The sequence below is a fragment of the Myxine glutinosa genome, chromosome 11, assembly GCF_964187855.1.
Source record: "Myxine glutinosa chromosome 11, kmMyxGlut1.1, whole genome shotgun sequence".
In the NCBI taxonomy this organism is placed as follows: Eukaryota; Metazoa; Chordata; class Myxini; order Myxiniformes; family Myxinidae; genus Myxine; species Myxine glutinosa.
In genome coordinates this window covers 102,460,666-102,477,530 of record NC_136271.1, presented here as the reverse complement: position 1 = coordinate 102,477,530, position 16,865 = coordinate 102,460,666, and the positions used below count along the sequence as shown (strand labels likewise).

Genomic DNA, 16,865 nt, shown 5'->3' with positions numbered 1-16,865 from the left:
GCAATGGCGGCGAATGCAGTTGGCAATAGAGGCTTTGGGAATGAAAATGAAAGGGGATCTACCTTATTTCACTTGATGCAATGGAGAATGTCAAATAGTGGGAACAGAGCCTTAACCTACACAGAATAAGGAAATAACTACCAACAAGGAGGAAATCGATGATTGGTTAACGTGATGGTATATGACCTAACTAAGGGACGCCCTTTGACCTTTATACACAGAATGGAGGCAGGAGGGTGGTATTTTTACAACAATAAAAAAAACACAATTCTCATATCCACAACAATATATATGTGTATATATATAATATTTTCGGTATGACATGAGGACGAGACAAACTTGCATGCTTCGGGAGACGAGTGCTGAAAATGGATTTTGCGTATGGTATTTGTAGATGCCGCGTTTAACTTTAATCAGCATGTTCTGGAGATGGTAAAGTGCGGCAGAGGACAATAACATATGTTAACCTTAAGGGGTTAAGGGTTGAGTTATATTTCGAGCGGTTGCATGTATTATGACTTCCCACTTTAGTACATGTCGGAGGACAAAAAAAGACAAGATGTACAGAATGTGGGGGGCATGAATGGGTAGAGAGGATTGTATGGTGAGGAAGAGTGATTGTCAGTGGAATGATGTCACACTAGAAAACTGTAAATTGTGGAATACTTCAGTGTTCTGTAATAGGATTTGTGTTGTGTAATTTGTATTATTAATTTGGATAGAAGGGTAAAGACCAGACTTTTAATATTCACAGACAGCCAGCTTGGAGCAAAGGCATGGATGATCAAATATGGAATGATCAAATACAGCAAACTTTGGACACTCGATAAATGGACAAATAATTTGTATATGCTATTCAATGTCAGGAAATTCAATGAAAAAAATCAGACCAATGTCTGCCATTGGCGAGAACACTCTAACACTGTACATCATTAGTCATTAGTCTGCCATTGGCAAAAATCAGACCAATGTCTGCCATTGGCGAGAACACTCTAACACTGTACATCATTAGTCATTAGTCCGTGCCAGATGCTTTGGCGTACATGTCCCATGCAGCCCGCCACAACTCGAGAGATGTTCGATGGTCTGAGGGCCAAGGCCGCATTCGCAGTCTGCTGTGTCTTCAGTGTATCCCCATCTCGATATATTTTATTTTACATCTCCCCATGCCAGCCCGTAGTCTGTACAGGCTGTGCCAGTTTATCCATCTGGCACCTGATGGGAGCTTCTCTGATGGCTTGAGGGTCATGTGTTTATCTTCCGGATGTTGTTCCAGTCTCTCTTCCCAAAAGTTTCAGCCTTCTCAATTGTGGATTACATTTACATTAATGAAGGGCATTGATAAAATTTATGCAGGTAAGCATTTCACAGTAAGGACAGTGATATGACCCAAGGGTAGAGCTTCGAAATATAATGAGAGCTAAGACAGTAGCTTGCGGTATTTCACACACAATTATTAATGTATAAAATGTTCTTCCTGGGAAAGTGATAGCAGCAGGAACAGTAGTTATTATTGTGCAGACGGCAGTTTTCCGAATGGAGCGCCATCACTCATGACAGCTATCACCGCATGCTTGGGCCCAGATAGCCCGATGATGGTCAAACTAAAGTTTTTCCTCGCTGCTCTGCATCGTGCAGTTGCTGCGGCCCTGTGAAAAGACTGCCTAATGCCCTGCCATTTATCAAACCAAGTTGCAACTAGACAGCATTTCAAATGTAAAGTCCATTAACAAAAAGAACAGCTAAAAGAAAAACAAATGTAATGTATTAATTAGTGTTCAACAAATTCTCACATCGTGTTTGTAGAAAATTTGATGACAAAACCGCAAATGGTAAACTAGAAAGCATCGCAAAATGCAAGCAAACAAAATAAAGAAACACGGAGGCAATTACAAAACCCGGCCATCACGCGCTGCAGACAGGCTGAAAAGGTCTGTTTCTACTCACTGTGACTTTGCCTTTGTACATTTTCACCCAATTATTAGTCTTCTCCATATTCTCATGGGCACGACGGCCTCGACACGATACGACGCATGCACGCACACACAAGGAAACCGAAACCCAAAGCTAAAGAATGCTTAATTCTGTTATGTAGAATTGTAGATGCATAAAATCGATTACATGCATAATATGTTTGTTGATCTACTTGAGTTTTCTGCTATTTTCGGTTATTTTGTTGGTAGAATTTGTTATATTTTTTATTGTTGTTTGATTATGTATGTTTTTATTGCTTATACTTATTTTGATATTTTGATTAATGTAATTTTATATGATTATTATTATTTCAATTTACATTTGTAAGTTTTATGAAATACTTTTATTATTGTAAACTTGACAAATTTCAGTCTTCCAACTGCCTTGTCCAGTGTTTAATTATTTCAATAAACCGAAATGAAATGAAATGAAAAAAAAATGGAAGGGAATCCCAAAAATAAAAAACAAATATAAAATCAAAGACCAAGAGATACTGTTGGTTTTTTTTTTTTGTTTGGTTGTTTTTCATGAATAAGCGCCGACAACAAAAATCAGTGCCCCCTTATACCATGAAAATGTTGGAGCAGAATTGGACTGTAGTATCATCGACCGGATGAGGAACATGCCATCCACGGCTTTAGAAACACGGTGTACCCACCTAACCTCTTCCACTTTGTGTAGATTTGTGGTTGACATTGGCTAAATACTAGCTCATCCACGTTTTGATGGTTGCCATGGGCTAACATTAGCTCATCTGCCTCACATCAACAGTTACACTACACCGGTCCAACATGGATGGGTCTTTTTAGGAGACACCATCTCCTTACTGGATGATGTTGCTGAAAACAAACTCAAAATAGAAATGATAGCAAGTAAGATAATAATACAAAAACTACAATGAAGTCACCAGGAGAAAACAAAACCACGTTTGAAAATAACCCAAAAATATTCTCCGAAGCCGAATAATAATAGCCCGAATAAGCCGGAAAAAAAAAAAAGGGAAGCAAAAGCTCTCCCCCACCCCTCACACTCCCTACTCCCCGAGAAAGATAACCTTCAAGATTTCTGCAAATACATTTATGAAGACCCAAAATAAGGCTACAAGGAGGTGGATTAGATCCGAAACTTGGAAAATAAAAAGCAACACCTAGAGGAAATGCCCCCAATGATATTTGATGAAGATTTTTTTCTTAACAACGAGCAAAAATGCCAAACTTTAAAAGGCCAGGCCTGGATGGATTTCCAAACTTCTGACTAAAGCAACTAGATGCTCTCCACAATCACTACGCTTGAGCATTCAAAAAACTTGTCCAATAAAGTAATGAATGAGTGGCTCACAGAAGGTAACATTCATCATCTAAAAATCGGAATAAACCTGACTACCAATAACATGTCAACCAACAACATACAAACTTCGAATGGGAATCATCACGGACATGATGTACCAAGAAATGATGTACCTTACAACAAAACTTTGAGAACAACAAAACATCACAAACTAGTCCATGAATCATGATCCCTTCCTAAAACGGAGGTGAATACTTCGAGACCTGAGAGGACTGCGTTCCACCTTCTAAAACCCAAATTATGGAGATAACAATCAACGACACACACATCTCGTTTTTTCCTTTCTCTTCCTCACATTTCTATAACTAGTGAGGTACCCGTGCTGCGCACGTGTGGGAGGCCAGAAGCAAACAGGCAATGCAGAAACGGCGAATGGTAAAGCATGAAACCAATAAATTCCACATTGTTGTAGCACCTTTAGTCGCACGTCAGACATGTATAGCAAGTTCGTGAAGGACTTCCATGAAAAACGTACCGTTCGCAAACATCCATCGTGGGACCGTGGCGAATCTGCATAAGGCGATCCGCGAATTTCACGTTTAGAAAGTAGAAACCCTCACAGCATTTCGTCATTCACTTGAACTCGATATCTCTTTTTTCATTCCAAACAGCATCACTCCGATGACAAATTAAATAGCATTAATATAAAAAATAAACTTTTAACAACATTGTTAATGTTTCCTTCATTGTAAAAACTACCAAGTCAACAATTATACCACCCATAACTTTGCCCTCAACATCGACGGTTTCCCAGTATCCACCTCCCCTCACATCTGGAATCTTGGCATCATCTTTGACCAAACCCTCTCCTTCGACAAATACACTAAACACATCACAAAGACAGCCTTCTTTCACCTGAAAAACATCGCCCGTCTCCGTCCATCCCTCTCCTCCATGGCTGCAGAAACCCTCATCCACGCCTTCATCACCTCCCGTCTGGACTACTGCAACAGCCTCCTCTATGGTTCACCCTCAATAATCACCAATAAACTCCAATACATTCAGAACTCCGCTGCCCGTCTACTCACCCATTCCCGGACCCGTGACCACATCACCCCTGTCCTTTACAAGCTTCACTGGCTCCCCATCCCCCAGAGAATCCAGTACAAAATCCTCCTCTTGACCTACAAAGCCCTCCATAACCTGGCCCCGTCCTACCTGGCTGACCTCCTCTCCAGACACACTCCCACCCGCAACCTCCGCTCTGCTGGTACCAACCTCCTGACCCCCCCCCCCCCCCCCCCCAATCCGGACCAAATTCAGATCCTGGGGGGACAGGGCCTTCTCCATCGCTGCTCCCACCCTCTGGAAGTCACTACCTCACACCATCAGAGACTCCTCCTCACTCACCACATTCAAAACATCACTCAAGACCCACCTGTTCAACACTGCATTCAACATTTAACCCACAGCATTTAACCCCTGACTATCTCTTCTCCTTCTCCTTCCTTTTGCTTTGATTATTTACCTATTGGTTTTTGTCTTTTTGCACTTGTTTTTTGTACTCTGTCAAAGCGTCTTTGGGCTTCTTGAAAAGCGCTATATAAAATAAATGTATTATTATTATTATAACAGTTAAAAGGATTTTGAGCCGATAGGTGTTACGGCCTTTGCAAGATCGATGGAGACAGCGATCTGTTGGCTTATACACCACCCAAATAGCTATGTGGAATTTTCTCATGTAGAGATTAAACCCACGTCGTTTGAACTTTGGCCAAGGTCATTATTTACTTTAAACGATGTTTACATACGAATCAAAAAGAAGATAATTGGTTTTGGGTCGTCCTTTCCGCATATCTCGTGGCATTGGGAGTTAGAGAGATGACCGTGATGGCAGGGAGGGGTTTGGCGTTCTCTCAAGCAGGGATTCAACCCATGTCCTTATAAAAGGTCCTTGTCCGAAATAATTATTTTTAACTGTGCATTTTCATGCGTCAGGTTGTGATCAGTGCAGCGGTTTGTGCGGTACACGGGAAAATAACATTATGCGGGAGTCCAAACCTGAAAATGCTGGAGACCAAAGGTGAAATTGGAAAAACAATATAGCCTATTTTACTCCAGGTGTCCCAGGATTACCCACCCAAAATATCGTTGCGATCAGTTCAGCCGTTTTTGGGGTACCTTCGAATGGACGGACGGACAGACGGACATTTGGCGAATTATAGTAAGATACTCACACACTCACACACACATACTCACACACACACACACACTCACACCTGCAAGTCCCCCTCTCCAGCTGCGCGACAGGACAGATATATTTGCCGCCATGAGCGACTCATTATGATTTTGTACCTCCTGACTTATTAACCATTGATTTTGACCACTATGTCATGCTTTCATGAAGCGCTTTGTAAATTCTTTGCTTTGCACGCACACAGGCCATGATTGCCATACCATTGAAGCACCATTGCAGCCTACTGGCCTCCTTACAGTGGGTTATGTCTCACACTGGCCGCTTTCGTCGTTCAATGTCGGAGTTTGAAGAGACTGCAAGAACTCCAGACCAGCGGCATCTGGCTGAGGTGATTGCCCTTTAACTGATAGACCATTTATGGGCCTCAGCACAACATATTTATGTTTTCTCAGGGATAAGACATAATTTGAAAAATAACTGCCTGGAATCATGTAGTAGCCCTACGCTACACTCCTCCATTGCAGCTTTGACCTTCCTGAGTTGTGGTGACCAAAACTGCACATAATATTCCAGATGAGGCCTCACTAAATTCCTGTACAGTGTCAATATATATATATGTGTGTGTGTGTGTACATATCACACTCCTTTGATTTGCAATTTATCCCCCTATAAATAAAACTGAAAACCCTTTCAGTTTTTCCAGTAGGTGCCTGGAACTGTGCTGCCTGCTTAACCCGCATATCAATTACAACCCCCAGTTCCGTTTCCTGTGTCACACTGGGAACAATCATGTGACAATAAGTGTGTGTCTGCCCTCAGGAGAGCCAGAAAACACTATCTCTCTAATCTCAACACTGAACTCTCAAACCTGTCTCCTTCCTCCAAATACTGGTGGCGTCTGGTCAAATCCGTTTCTGGTGTTTGTTCCCCCTCCATCCCCTCCCTTACCTCAAACGGCTACACAGTTGACACCGCACGTGACAAAGCAGAATGCCTCAACTCTGTATTTGCCTCAAAATCTTGAGGCAAAAAAATCTTGTGTCCCAAATCTTGTGCCTTGTGTCTTGTGTACCTTGTCTTTCAAAATCTTGTGTCCCAAACCCATCTCTCTCTGTACCCACCTTACCCAGTCATACCCAGCAGCTCCTGTTTCTCTCCTTCTCTTCGGTGTCCTTCTCTTCTGACAAGGTGGAGAAGTTTCTGTCAAACCTCGACTCTGATTCTGCAACTGGACCAGACGGCTTCAGCCCACGGGTCCTAAAATCCTGCCCTACCGCTCTATCTCAACCTCTCTCTCTGTTCTTTTCACCCTTTCTTTTGCTCAAGGTCATCTGCCATCTTCCTGAAAATCATCAAACATTACCGCTTTACACAAAAAGGTGCAAAAACAGATCCTTGCAATTACAGACCAATCAGCCTGCTTCCAATAATCAGCAATGTCATGGAATCGATCATCCCTTCTGACATCAAATCCTTCCTCTTCTCCAATGGCTTGATCTCGGATCATCAATTTGGATTCAGCCCAGGTCATTCTACTCTGGACATGTTGCTTCTGCTGTCTCAACAATGGATGGAGGTCCTCAATGCCAAACAGGAAATCAGAGGTGTCTCCTTTGACATATCACGTGCCTTCGATACGGTCTGGCACCCAGCTCTGCTCACCAAACTCTCCTCCTATGGTATCCATATAAATCTCCATGCATGGCTTGCGGACTTACTCTCTAGTCGTAGTCAACGTGTGGCCCTGAATGGGTTTCTCTCATCTCCCCTTCTTGTTCAGGCTGGAGTTCCCCAAAGTAGTGTTCTGGGCCCTGTGCTTTTTCTGGTCTTCATCAATGATCTCTCCGACTCTCTTGAAAATCCTCTCTATGTCTTTGCTGATGACTTCACTCTCTGCCACTCCATATCGCAACCCTCAGATCGGCAGGCAGCAGCCTCTTCACTGTCTGCAGACCTGGACAAAAATCACAGACTGGTCAAACAAGTGGAACATGTCTTTCAATCCTGAGAAATCTCACACTCTTACTATGTTTCTCCAAAAAGACCGCCTGGACAACCCTCCCATGTACTTTCTCAACAATCCTCTCCAAGAAGTTCTGTCACTCAAGCCCTTGGGTCTCACAATCTGCCATGATCTTTCCTGGGAAAACCACATTTCCAAACTGGCCTGCAATGCCAGTCGCCGACTGGGCATCCTTCGTCGTGCAAAGTCCTTCCTTGGGCTCCGCCGGAGGGCTCCTAGGCTAACATTAATTATTAGGCGCTACGGGAGCCTCATGCCAAATATTGTGCTTTTATCCGCCCGGTAACGGTAATTTCACTAAGCCACCTGACTAATAGTGTGTGGTTGTTGTTGTACATTGTTCACCTTGTAGCCGCTTTCACCCACCCACCTCCCCACTACCGGAAACAAAAAAAAGGTTCTTCTATTTCTTCCATCCTGGTGATATCCCTGAAGCTGCCACACTTTTCTTATCCCCACCCCTTCCCTCCCCCCCCCCCCCCCCTTCCCAATGAAATTAAGTCGTTCGCTTGACAGATTTACTTCATCTGGTGTTGGTGTAGCGCAGGGATGATGGGCCAAATGGCCTACTCCTGCATCAAATTTCCAAATCAACTTGCCATGGAGTGGGAATTTGCATCTTGTTCATGATGTGTAGGTCATGAACTAGGAACATGATAGCTCATCTACTCTGAAACACCAGGATGACAGATTCGATCCCAGGATAGATAGCTCGGAGGTGAGTGTGACTAGTTGTCCTAGCATCCTGGGTAGCAGCGGTCCTGGGTTTCTTTCCCCTCTAGCTGATTTTCTTTCTCATTTCACTCAGGACATCTTCCTCAGCTGTGTCAAGGCGGTGTCTCCTCAAACCATACTGAGCAAGGCTTTTCAAGTGACAAACTCAACGCTGGTCGTCGGAGAGTGGACGAAAGCACTGAACCACAATGTCACCGTGGTGGGCTTTGGAAAGGCCGTGCTTGGCATGGCAGCTTATGTGGATGCACTTCTGGGAGATCATATCATTCGTGGCATTGTTAGCATACCCAAGGGACTACCAGAGGTTTTGCTTGAGAATCGATGCTGGTGAGATGTTATATGGACTTCGGAAAGCGTTATGAACCTAATATCCTGTTGTGGGTAACACCTGCTTTTGTTTAAAGCTTTGTGAGTAATCTGGGCTCGGGAGGGGTTTGGATTGAGAGAATAAGAGGACAGAGGAGTTATAAAAGTTGGTAGGTAGTGGGTGAGAAGGGGAACGGATAGTGGAAGAGGAGAGACAGTGGGATTTTTTAATTTATTTTTTTGTACACAAGATCGAGGCTCGTGAAAGAGCTAACATTAATCACACAAAATGTCAAACCGACACATAAAACACAAAATAAGGTACACAAGATGGGGAGAGAGGGCGAAGGACACAAACACAACATTTGAGAGCACGGACTTCGAGAGATCTGTCAGAGGGAGAGGGCTTGGGGGGAAGGTGGGAGAGGTATAAAACATATGAAACACCAGGATGCAAGGACTTCTGCAAGGACTTCCAGGAAAGAAGTTGGAATTTCAAAAAAGTGTATCTGGGGTGAATGAATGTGGTTTTGAGGTTGATCAGGACAAAATGTGATTGGTCAAGCTTTTGACCAGACTGTACCTCCGCTGTTTGCTCAGTGAAATGCTACTGAAAGCGACAAGCCGTATTGAGGTGAGAGAAGGTGCAAAGGATAACCTACCGGATGAAGCATCCCTGGCTGCGGCGAAGTCCATCCATGACATTGTGGAACCCCTGGGTGAAGAAGATCTCCTTACTGTCCTTATCTCAGGTGGGAACTAGACATTCTTGTCTCATTCTAGAAAGTTCCAAGTGCTCTTTTTGATCGGAACAGAATCTGCAGGAACATCGGTTTGTGAGTCTTGAGTTTTTTTTTTTCTGAAATGGTTTATAAAACTATTTATAAACAAGAACGGAACTCGGTAGAGCGCCTTTCTCCACCAGGCTGAACAGTTTATGTTTAGTATCCTACTGATTTTGTATCCTACTGTTTATCGTAAAAAGGCGACAAACAGGGTTGGCGTCAGGAAGGGCATCCGGCCGTAAAACATTGCTTCAAAAAGGGGACCAAAAAACAACAACAACCACGGTCCACGAAAAGGCCAACCCCCGCTTTGCGGGGAAAAATGGCCTCTAAAGGTGGGGTTTTTTTTATCCTACTGATAGGCCGGGTCTGCATCTGGACCTTAACCTGCATTTGGATGGGCTGGACCTCAACCAAAATCCAATCGTTTCATCTTTGTCACAAACACAACCACCAGGTTTTGGCTGAATCCATCCACAAATTTGAGATATCCGGCTCACAGACAAACAAAAAGGGGGGAAAACATAAAATCCGTTCACCTTTGGTGGTGGAGGTAATTAATACTATAAATAAATATATATTTGATGTAGAAAATTTGCCAGATTGTGCCATTTTGTTCAAATCTGATTTTAAGAGCATTTTGGAGGGTGCTAAAGAAGGACAATGGGAGCACCCAATCCAAATGGGAGTAATGGGAGTAACGCAAGTGATGAAATGTGTGATGATATGTGCTGCTTCCTTGCTCGACGCTAAGCACTTAAAAGGATAGAGTACGACAAACAACCATAGGTTGGCAACCATTGTGCAGGGTTGATGGGCCTAATGGCCAACTCTTCTCCTTCTTTGGTGTGCAGCACAAGGCTGTGGGGGAGCATTATTGGTTGAGTGCACAGCTGTGCCACTGATGCAGTGCCCCCTGTAGGTTAGGGCAGGAATTTTTAATTGGTTCAGGGTGCCAGAGGATCTTTAACCTACCCTTTGAGAAGCACCTACTCTGGGATCTTTAACATCCACCAACGAATACCGGCAGACGGGATGCCCACTTTAACATCCATCCAAGGGACAGCACACGTGTTCACGAATCAACCTGCTTGCAATCACTGCGGTGACAGTTTATGGCTGGGTCTGGATTCGAACCCAGGCTAGACAGCACAGAGGCAAGTGTGCGTACCGCTAAGGCAACCTGCAACCTGGCGTCCTCCTGCATTGAATTTCCTTGCAAGGGAACTCGTATTAAGAACAAAGTCCTGTGCAAACAAGCACAAAACAAAGAAACACACCACGTGACTTCGAACCCGATTGTAATCTTTCTAAAAATAACTGACAATTAGACCTCCAGCAGGTTGTGGGGTGATCTGAATTTTCACCTCAAAGACTTGTAATTCATGCTTAACTTGTAATTCCTAAAACGTATCTTCCCCCTTCGAAAACCTTGATATTTTCTACCCCCGTTAATTCACCCAAGATCCACTATTTTGAAATACCGACTTCTTTCCTGGAAGTTCTATCAGTGTCCATGTGTTTTATACCTCTCCCCCCCACACCCGCTCCACCTTCCCATGCCTCCTCCCCCCAGGCCCTCTCCCTCCCACAGATCTGCCGATGTCCCTGCTCTCAAATGTCGTACTTGTGTGCTTCCCCCTCTCTCCCCATCTTGTCTCCCGCTCCCTTTATTGTGTGTTTTGTGTAACCGTTTATTTTTTGTTGTGATTGGTGTTAGCTCTTACATGAGCCTGATCTTGTATACAAAAATAATAATAATAATAATAATAATTCATGCTTAACTTGTACTTCATGCTTAACTTGTACTTCATGCTTAACTTGTATTTCATGCTTATCTTTTAATTCATGCTTAACTTGTATTTCATGCTTAACTTGTAATTCATACTTAACATGTAATTCATACTTAACATGTAATTCATACTTAACTTTTAATACATGCTTAACTTGTATTTCATGCTTAACTTGTATTTCATGCTTAACTTGTATTTCATGCTTAACTTGTATTTCATGCTTATCTTTTAATTCATGCTTAACTTGTATTTCATGCTTATCTTTTAATTCATACTTAACATGTAATTCATACTTAACTTGTATTTCATGCTTAACTTGTAATTCATACTTAACATGTAATTCATACTTAACTTTTAATACATGCTTAACTTGTGTTTCATGCTTAACTTGTATTTCATGCTTAACTTGTATTTCATGCTTAACTTGAAAGAGAGAAAAGGAACTTTTATCCGCAATGTCGTCTATCCTGAAGTTCTAAGCTGAAGAAGAGGTACAAAATCATTCAATTTTTTTTCCTAAAGAAACGCGTACAGTTGATATCACGATTTGAAACACGATGGAATAATATTTACCGATATGAACAGTGATGTGGTTTTTTTTATTGAAATTCTAAAAATACTGTTTGGATTTTGATGATTTGCGTGTGATATTTAACGGATGTTTATATAAATCGCGCCTCCAAATTGAAGCCCCGCCCTTAGGGCGGGTACTGTTGCTCGCCATATATAATGGCGATACAACAATTTTTACCGCTTTGCTTTGAAGAACGGGAATGAAGGGGGCGGAGCATGTTAATATGTCTGGTTGAAGGTTTTGGGTGGTGAGGGGGCTTGAAGCCAGATTTTAATCTTACAGCCGCCATATTGGTGCTCACCGTCACTGCGATGTGAAGCGAAAGACGCCTCAGAGCTGTCACATTCACAATCGCTATGTCGTATGTACTCCCGATACGTGTTTCCTTCATTGTAAAAACTACCAAGTCAACAGTTAAAAGGATTTTGAGCCGATAGGTGTTACAGCCTTGGCAAGATCGATGGAGACAGCGATCTGTTAGCATATACACTGCCCAAATAGCGATGTGGAATTCTCTCATGAAGAGATTAAACGTCGTTTGAACTTTGGCCGAGGTCATTATCTACTTTTAATGATGTTTATATACGAATTATGTTTAATGATGTTTATATTGGTTTTGGGTCGTCCTTTCCGCATATCTCGTGGGATTGTGAGTTGGAGAGACGGCCGAGATGGCGGGGAGGGGGTTGGGATTCTCTCAAGCAGGGATTCAACCCGTGTCCTTATAAAAGGTCTTTGTCCGAGGTCACCAAGTCCGATCGGTGCAGCTGTGCAGCGATCGGTGCAGTCGTTTGTGCGGCACCCAGGAAAACAACATCGTCACAATGAAAACATCGTCACAATGAACGTTATGCGAACGCGAATGTTATGCGGGAGTCCAAACCTGACAATGCTGGAGACCAAAGCTGAAATTGGAAACACTAAATGGGCTATTTTACTCCTGGAGATCCCAGGATTACCCACCCAAAATATTGTTGCGATCGGTTCAGCAGTTTTTGCGGTACCTTCTAACGGACGGACAGACAGACAGACGGACAGACAGACGGACGGACATTTGGTGAATTATAGTAAGATGCTTAACTTGTATTTCATGCTTAACTTGTAATTCATGCTTAACTTGTATTTCATGCTTAACTTGTATTTCATGCTTAACTTGTAATTCATGCTTAACTTCTATTTCATGCTTAACTCTTAATTCATGCTTAACTTGTATTTCATGCTTAACTCTTAATTCATGCTTAACTTGTATTTCATGCTTTGCCTGTAATTCATGCTTAACTCTTAATTCATGCTTAACTTGTATTTCATGCTTAACTTGTATTTCATGCTTAACTTGTATTTCATGCTTTGCTTGTAATTCATGCTTAACTCTTAATTCATGCTTAACTTGTATTTCATGCTTAACTTGTATTTCATGCTTAACTTGTATTTCATGCTTAACTTGTATTTCATGCTTAACTTGTATTTCATGCTTAACTTGTATTTCATGCTTAACTTGTATTTCATGCTTAACTTGTATTTCATGCTTAACTTGTATTTCATGCTTAACTTGTATTTCATGCTTTGCTTGTAATTCATGCTTAGCTTGTATTTCATGTTTAACTTGTATTTCATGCTTTGCTTGTATTTCATGCTTAACTTGTAATTCATGCTTGACTTGTATTTCATGCTTAACTTGTATTTCATGCTTAACTTGTATTTCATGCTTAACTTGTATTTCATGCTTTGCTTGTATTTCATGCTTAACTCTTAATTCATGCTTAACTTGTATTTCATGCTTAACTTGTATTTCATGCTTAACTTGTATTTCATGCTTAACTTGTATTTCATGCTTAACTTGTATTTCATGCTTTGCTTGTAATTCATGCTTAGCTTGTATTTCATGCTTAACTTGTATTTCATGCTTTGCTTGTATTTCATGCTTAACTTGTAATTCATGCTTAACTTGTAATTCATGCTTGACTTGTATTTCATGCTTAACTTGTATTTCATGCTTAACTTGTATTTCATGCTTAGCTTGTATTTCATGCTTAACTTGTATTTCATGCTTAGCTTGTATTTCATACTTAACTTGTATTTCATGCTTAACTTGTATTTCATGCTTAACTTGTATTTCATGCTTAACTTGTAATTCATGCTTAACTTGTATTTCATGCTTAACTTGTATTTCATGCTTAGCTTGTATTTCATGCTTAACTTGTATTTCATGCTTAACTTGTAATTCATGCTTAACTTGTATTTCATGCTTAACTTGTATTTCATGCTTAACTTGTAATTCATGCTTAACTTGTATTTCATGCTTAACTTGTATTTCATGCTTTGCTTGTATTTCATGCTTAACTTGTATTTCATGCTTAACTTGTATTTCATGCTTAACTTGTATTTCATGCTTAACTTGTATTTCATGCTTAACTTGTATTTCATGCTTAACTTGTATGTCATGCTTTGCTTGTATTTCATGCTTAACTTGTAATTCATGCTTGACTTGTATTTCATGCTTAACTTGTATTTCATGCTTAACTTGTATTTCATGCTTAGCTTGTATTTCATGCTTAACTTGTATTTCATGCTTAGCTTGTATTTCATGCTTAACTTGTAATTCATGCTTAACTTGTAATTCATGCTTGACTTGTATTTCATGCTTAACTTGTATTTCATGCTTAACTTGTAATTCATGCTTAACTTGTATTTCATGCTTAACTTGTATTTCATGCTTTGCTTGTATTTCATGCTTAACTTGTATTTCATGCTTAACTTGTATTTCATGCTTAACTTGTATTTCATGCTTAACTTGTATTTCATGCTTAACTTGTATTTCATGCTTAACTTGTATTTCATGCTTAACTTGTATTTCATGCTTAACTTGTATTTCATGCTTAACTTGTATTTCATGCCTAACCTGTATTTCATGCTTTGCTTGTATTTCATGCTTAACTTGTATTTCATGCTTAACTTGTATTTTACGCTTAACGTGTATGTCATGCTTTGCTTGTAATTTATGCTTGACTTGTATTTCATGCTTAACTTGTATTTCATGCTTAACTTGTATTTCATGCCTGTTACATATTTATGTGAATGTATGTGAATTACTATTCCGGGCTTTGCTTATCAATGTGTAGTCGATTAAAGGTTGTTGTGATTAAAGGGTCAGGAGCCCTTCTGAGGAAAAGGAGACCGGAAACGGAAGAAAAAAAGACACTAGGTCCTGGAGACGCGAGGATTCTTCTTCTTCCTCGCCAAGCTCGGACGCGAGCGGTATCGATTGAGCAATGTAAGAGAATCGGCGTTTCAAAGCCCGTCTGACGAGAGGAGTTACCGGGACGTGTAACTACCCTTTGACACGTCAAGTCACGGTGGGTTCGTGCACGGAACCAAGCAGCTGGCACAGTTCGCCTCGCCGTCTACAAGGCCGCGTACGGGTCGCACCTTGGGGCCGCGCGCGCTGGGCAAGCCGCGTGTTGCTTTGCCTGCTTTACATTACCCGCGTTGCTTGGCCAGGAGGTGCGCGCTGCAGCCGTTGTTCCCGGTACGGGACGTGCCCGGTGAAAGCACGTCAGGAAGGGTCCGTTCAACCGCCCACGTGCGGAGATCGAACTACAGGAGTACGGAGACATTGTGAGAGACATTGACCACGGAGGGAGTCGGGAGTGGGGCTCACGTGAGGAATGTATAAGATGGCCATCTTAGAGTTAATGTAGATGAGTTTACATCTTTGTACTATTGATTGCTGATTGTTGATGGTTAATTGCTCGGGGAATATATCATTGATTATTCCGGATCCTTGGTGTGGGGTTTTTTTCTTGGTTGGAATTCATATTTATTGCGTCACGAAAGCGCATACATAATAACTCTTTCTGGCGGAGTTCCTCTCACGGTCCGGGGGTCACCGAGACCAGGTAGTCACCGGGAGGACCACGTAACAGAATTGGGGGCTCGTCCAAATTACGATTTGCGGATTCGCAATTGGGTCTACGTCCGGGATCTAAAATTGTATAAAATAATAAAATAATCTTTTTATTAATTAAAATTTATTAATTAAGTATTAATTGGTAAATATTTGTGGAAATTGGGGTAAAGTCTTGGGTGAAGGTTAACAGGTGTTAACGATAGGCACCATGGCGTTTGTGGCACAGAACTTTGCGGTAACCCCGAGTGAGGCACAGTTCCGAGCGTTACTAAAGTCGGACCTCTTGAAATTGGCCAAACATTTTAACTTGGAGGTCCGAACTAATTTGAGGAAGGCAGAGTTGCAGACCACGGTGATACAGTCTATGGTGGGATTAGGAACATGGGACGAGTTAGCCTGGCAGTGGCTACCCGAAGAACCAGAAGACGTTGAGCTCCGGAAACTGGAGTTGCAATTAAGGAGCCAGGAACGGATCAAAGAAGAAGAAAGGAAAGCAGAAGAGAGGAGAGAAGAGAAACAAGCAGAGGAAAGGAGAGTGGAATGAGAACTCCAGGAAAGGTTAAAAGAAGAGGAAAGGAAAGCAGAAGAGAGGAGAGAAGAGAAACAAGCAGAGGAAAGGAGAGTGGAACGAGAACTCCAGGAAAGGTTAGCAGAAGAAGAAAGGAAAGCAGAAAAGGAAAGAGCAGAAGAAGAAAGGAAAGCAGAAAAGGAAAGAGCAGAAGAAGAAAGGAAAGCAGAAGAGAGGAGAGAAGAGAAACAAGCAGAGGAAAGGAGAGTGGAACGAGAACTCCAGGAAAGGTTAGAAGGAAGAAAAGCAGAGGAGAGGAGAGCTGCAAGGGACCTCGAAGCAGAGGAGAGAAAAGCGGAAAGGGAATTAAAGGAACGTGACATGGAGCTTCAGCAAGAAATTAAATTCAAGGAGCTGGAGTTAATGAGAGAACGGGGAGAGGGACCGCCCTTGCTGACGGGGTCGACACCTAGCCAGAACACCTGGGATGTGGGCAGACATGTGAGGCTGGTTCCACCCTTCAGTGAAAAGGAAGTCGCTAAATTTTTTCCACACTTTGAGAAAGTGGCTCGACAGTTAAACTGGCCGGAGGAGGCCTGGACCATACTAGTGCAAAGTGTGCTGGTGGGAAAAGCTCAAGAGATTTATTCGGTGCTACCAATGGACCAATGTGCAGATTGTGAGGTATCTGGTTTGTTTATCCAAGTTGGCCGGCAAAGAAAGTTTTCGCTGGGTTCAAACTTTCTTTCTTGAAGGGGGGGGAGTGTTACATATTT

General features: G+C 42.0%; 1 protein-coding gene across 5 annotated transcripts in view; it reads left to right on the top strand.

Moving 5' to 3' along the window:
• The window catches only part of GLYCTK (glycerate kinase), a 78,936-nt gene that overhangs the window by 43,985 nt on the left and 18,086 nt on the right, over positions 1 to 16,865 (top strand). For all 5 annotated transcript variants that reach the window (XM_068131398.2, XM_078786891.1, XM_068131395.2 and 2 more), the window contains exons 2-4: positions 5,703 to 5,846; positions 8,290 to 8,543; positions 9,123 to 9,274. In XM_068131398.2, coding sequence (XP_067987499.2) covers positions 5,706 to 5,846; positions 8,290 to 8,543; positions 9,123 to 9,274 — 547 coding nt within the window. In that variant the 5' untranslated portion in view covers positions 5,703 to 5,705. The remainder of the gene's footprint in view (positions 1 to 5,702; positions 5,847 to 8,289; positions 8,544 to 9,122; positions 9,275 to 16,865) is intronic.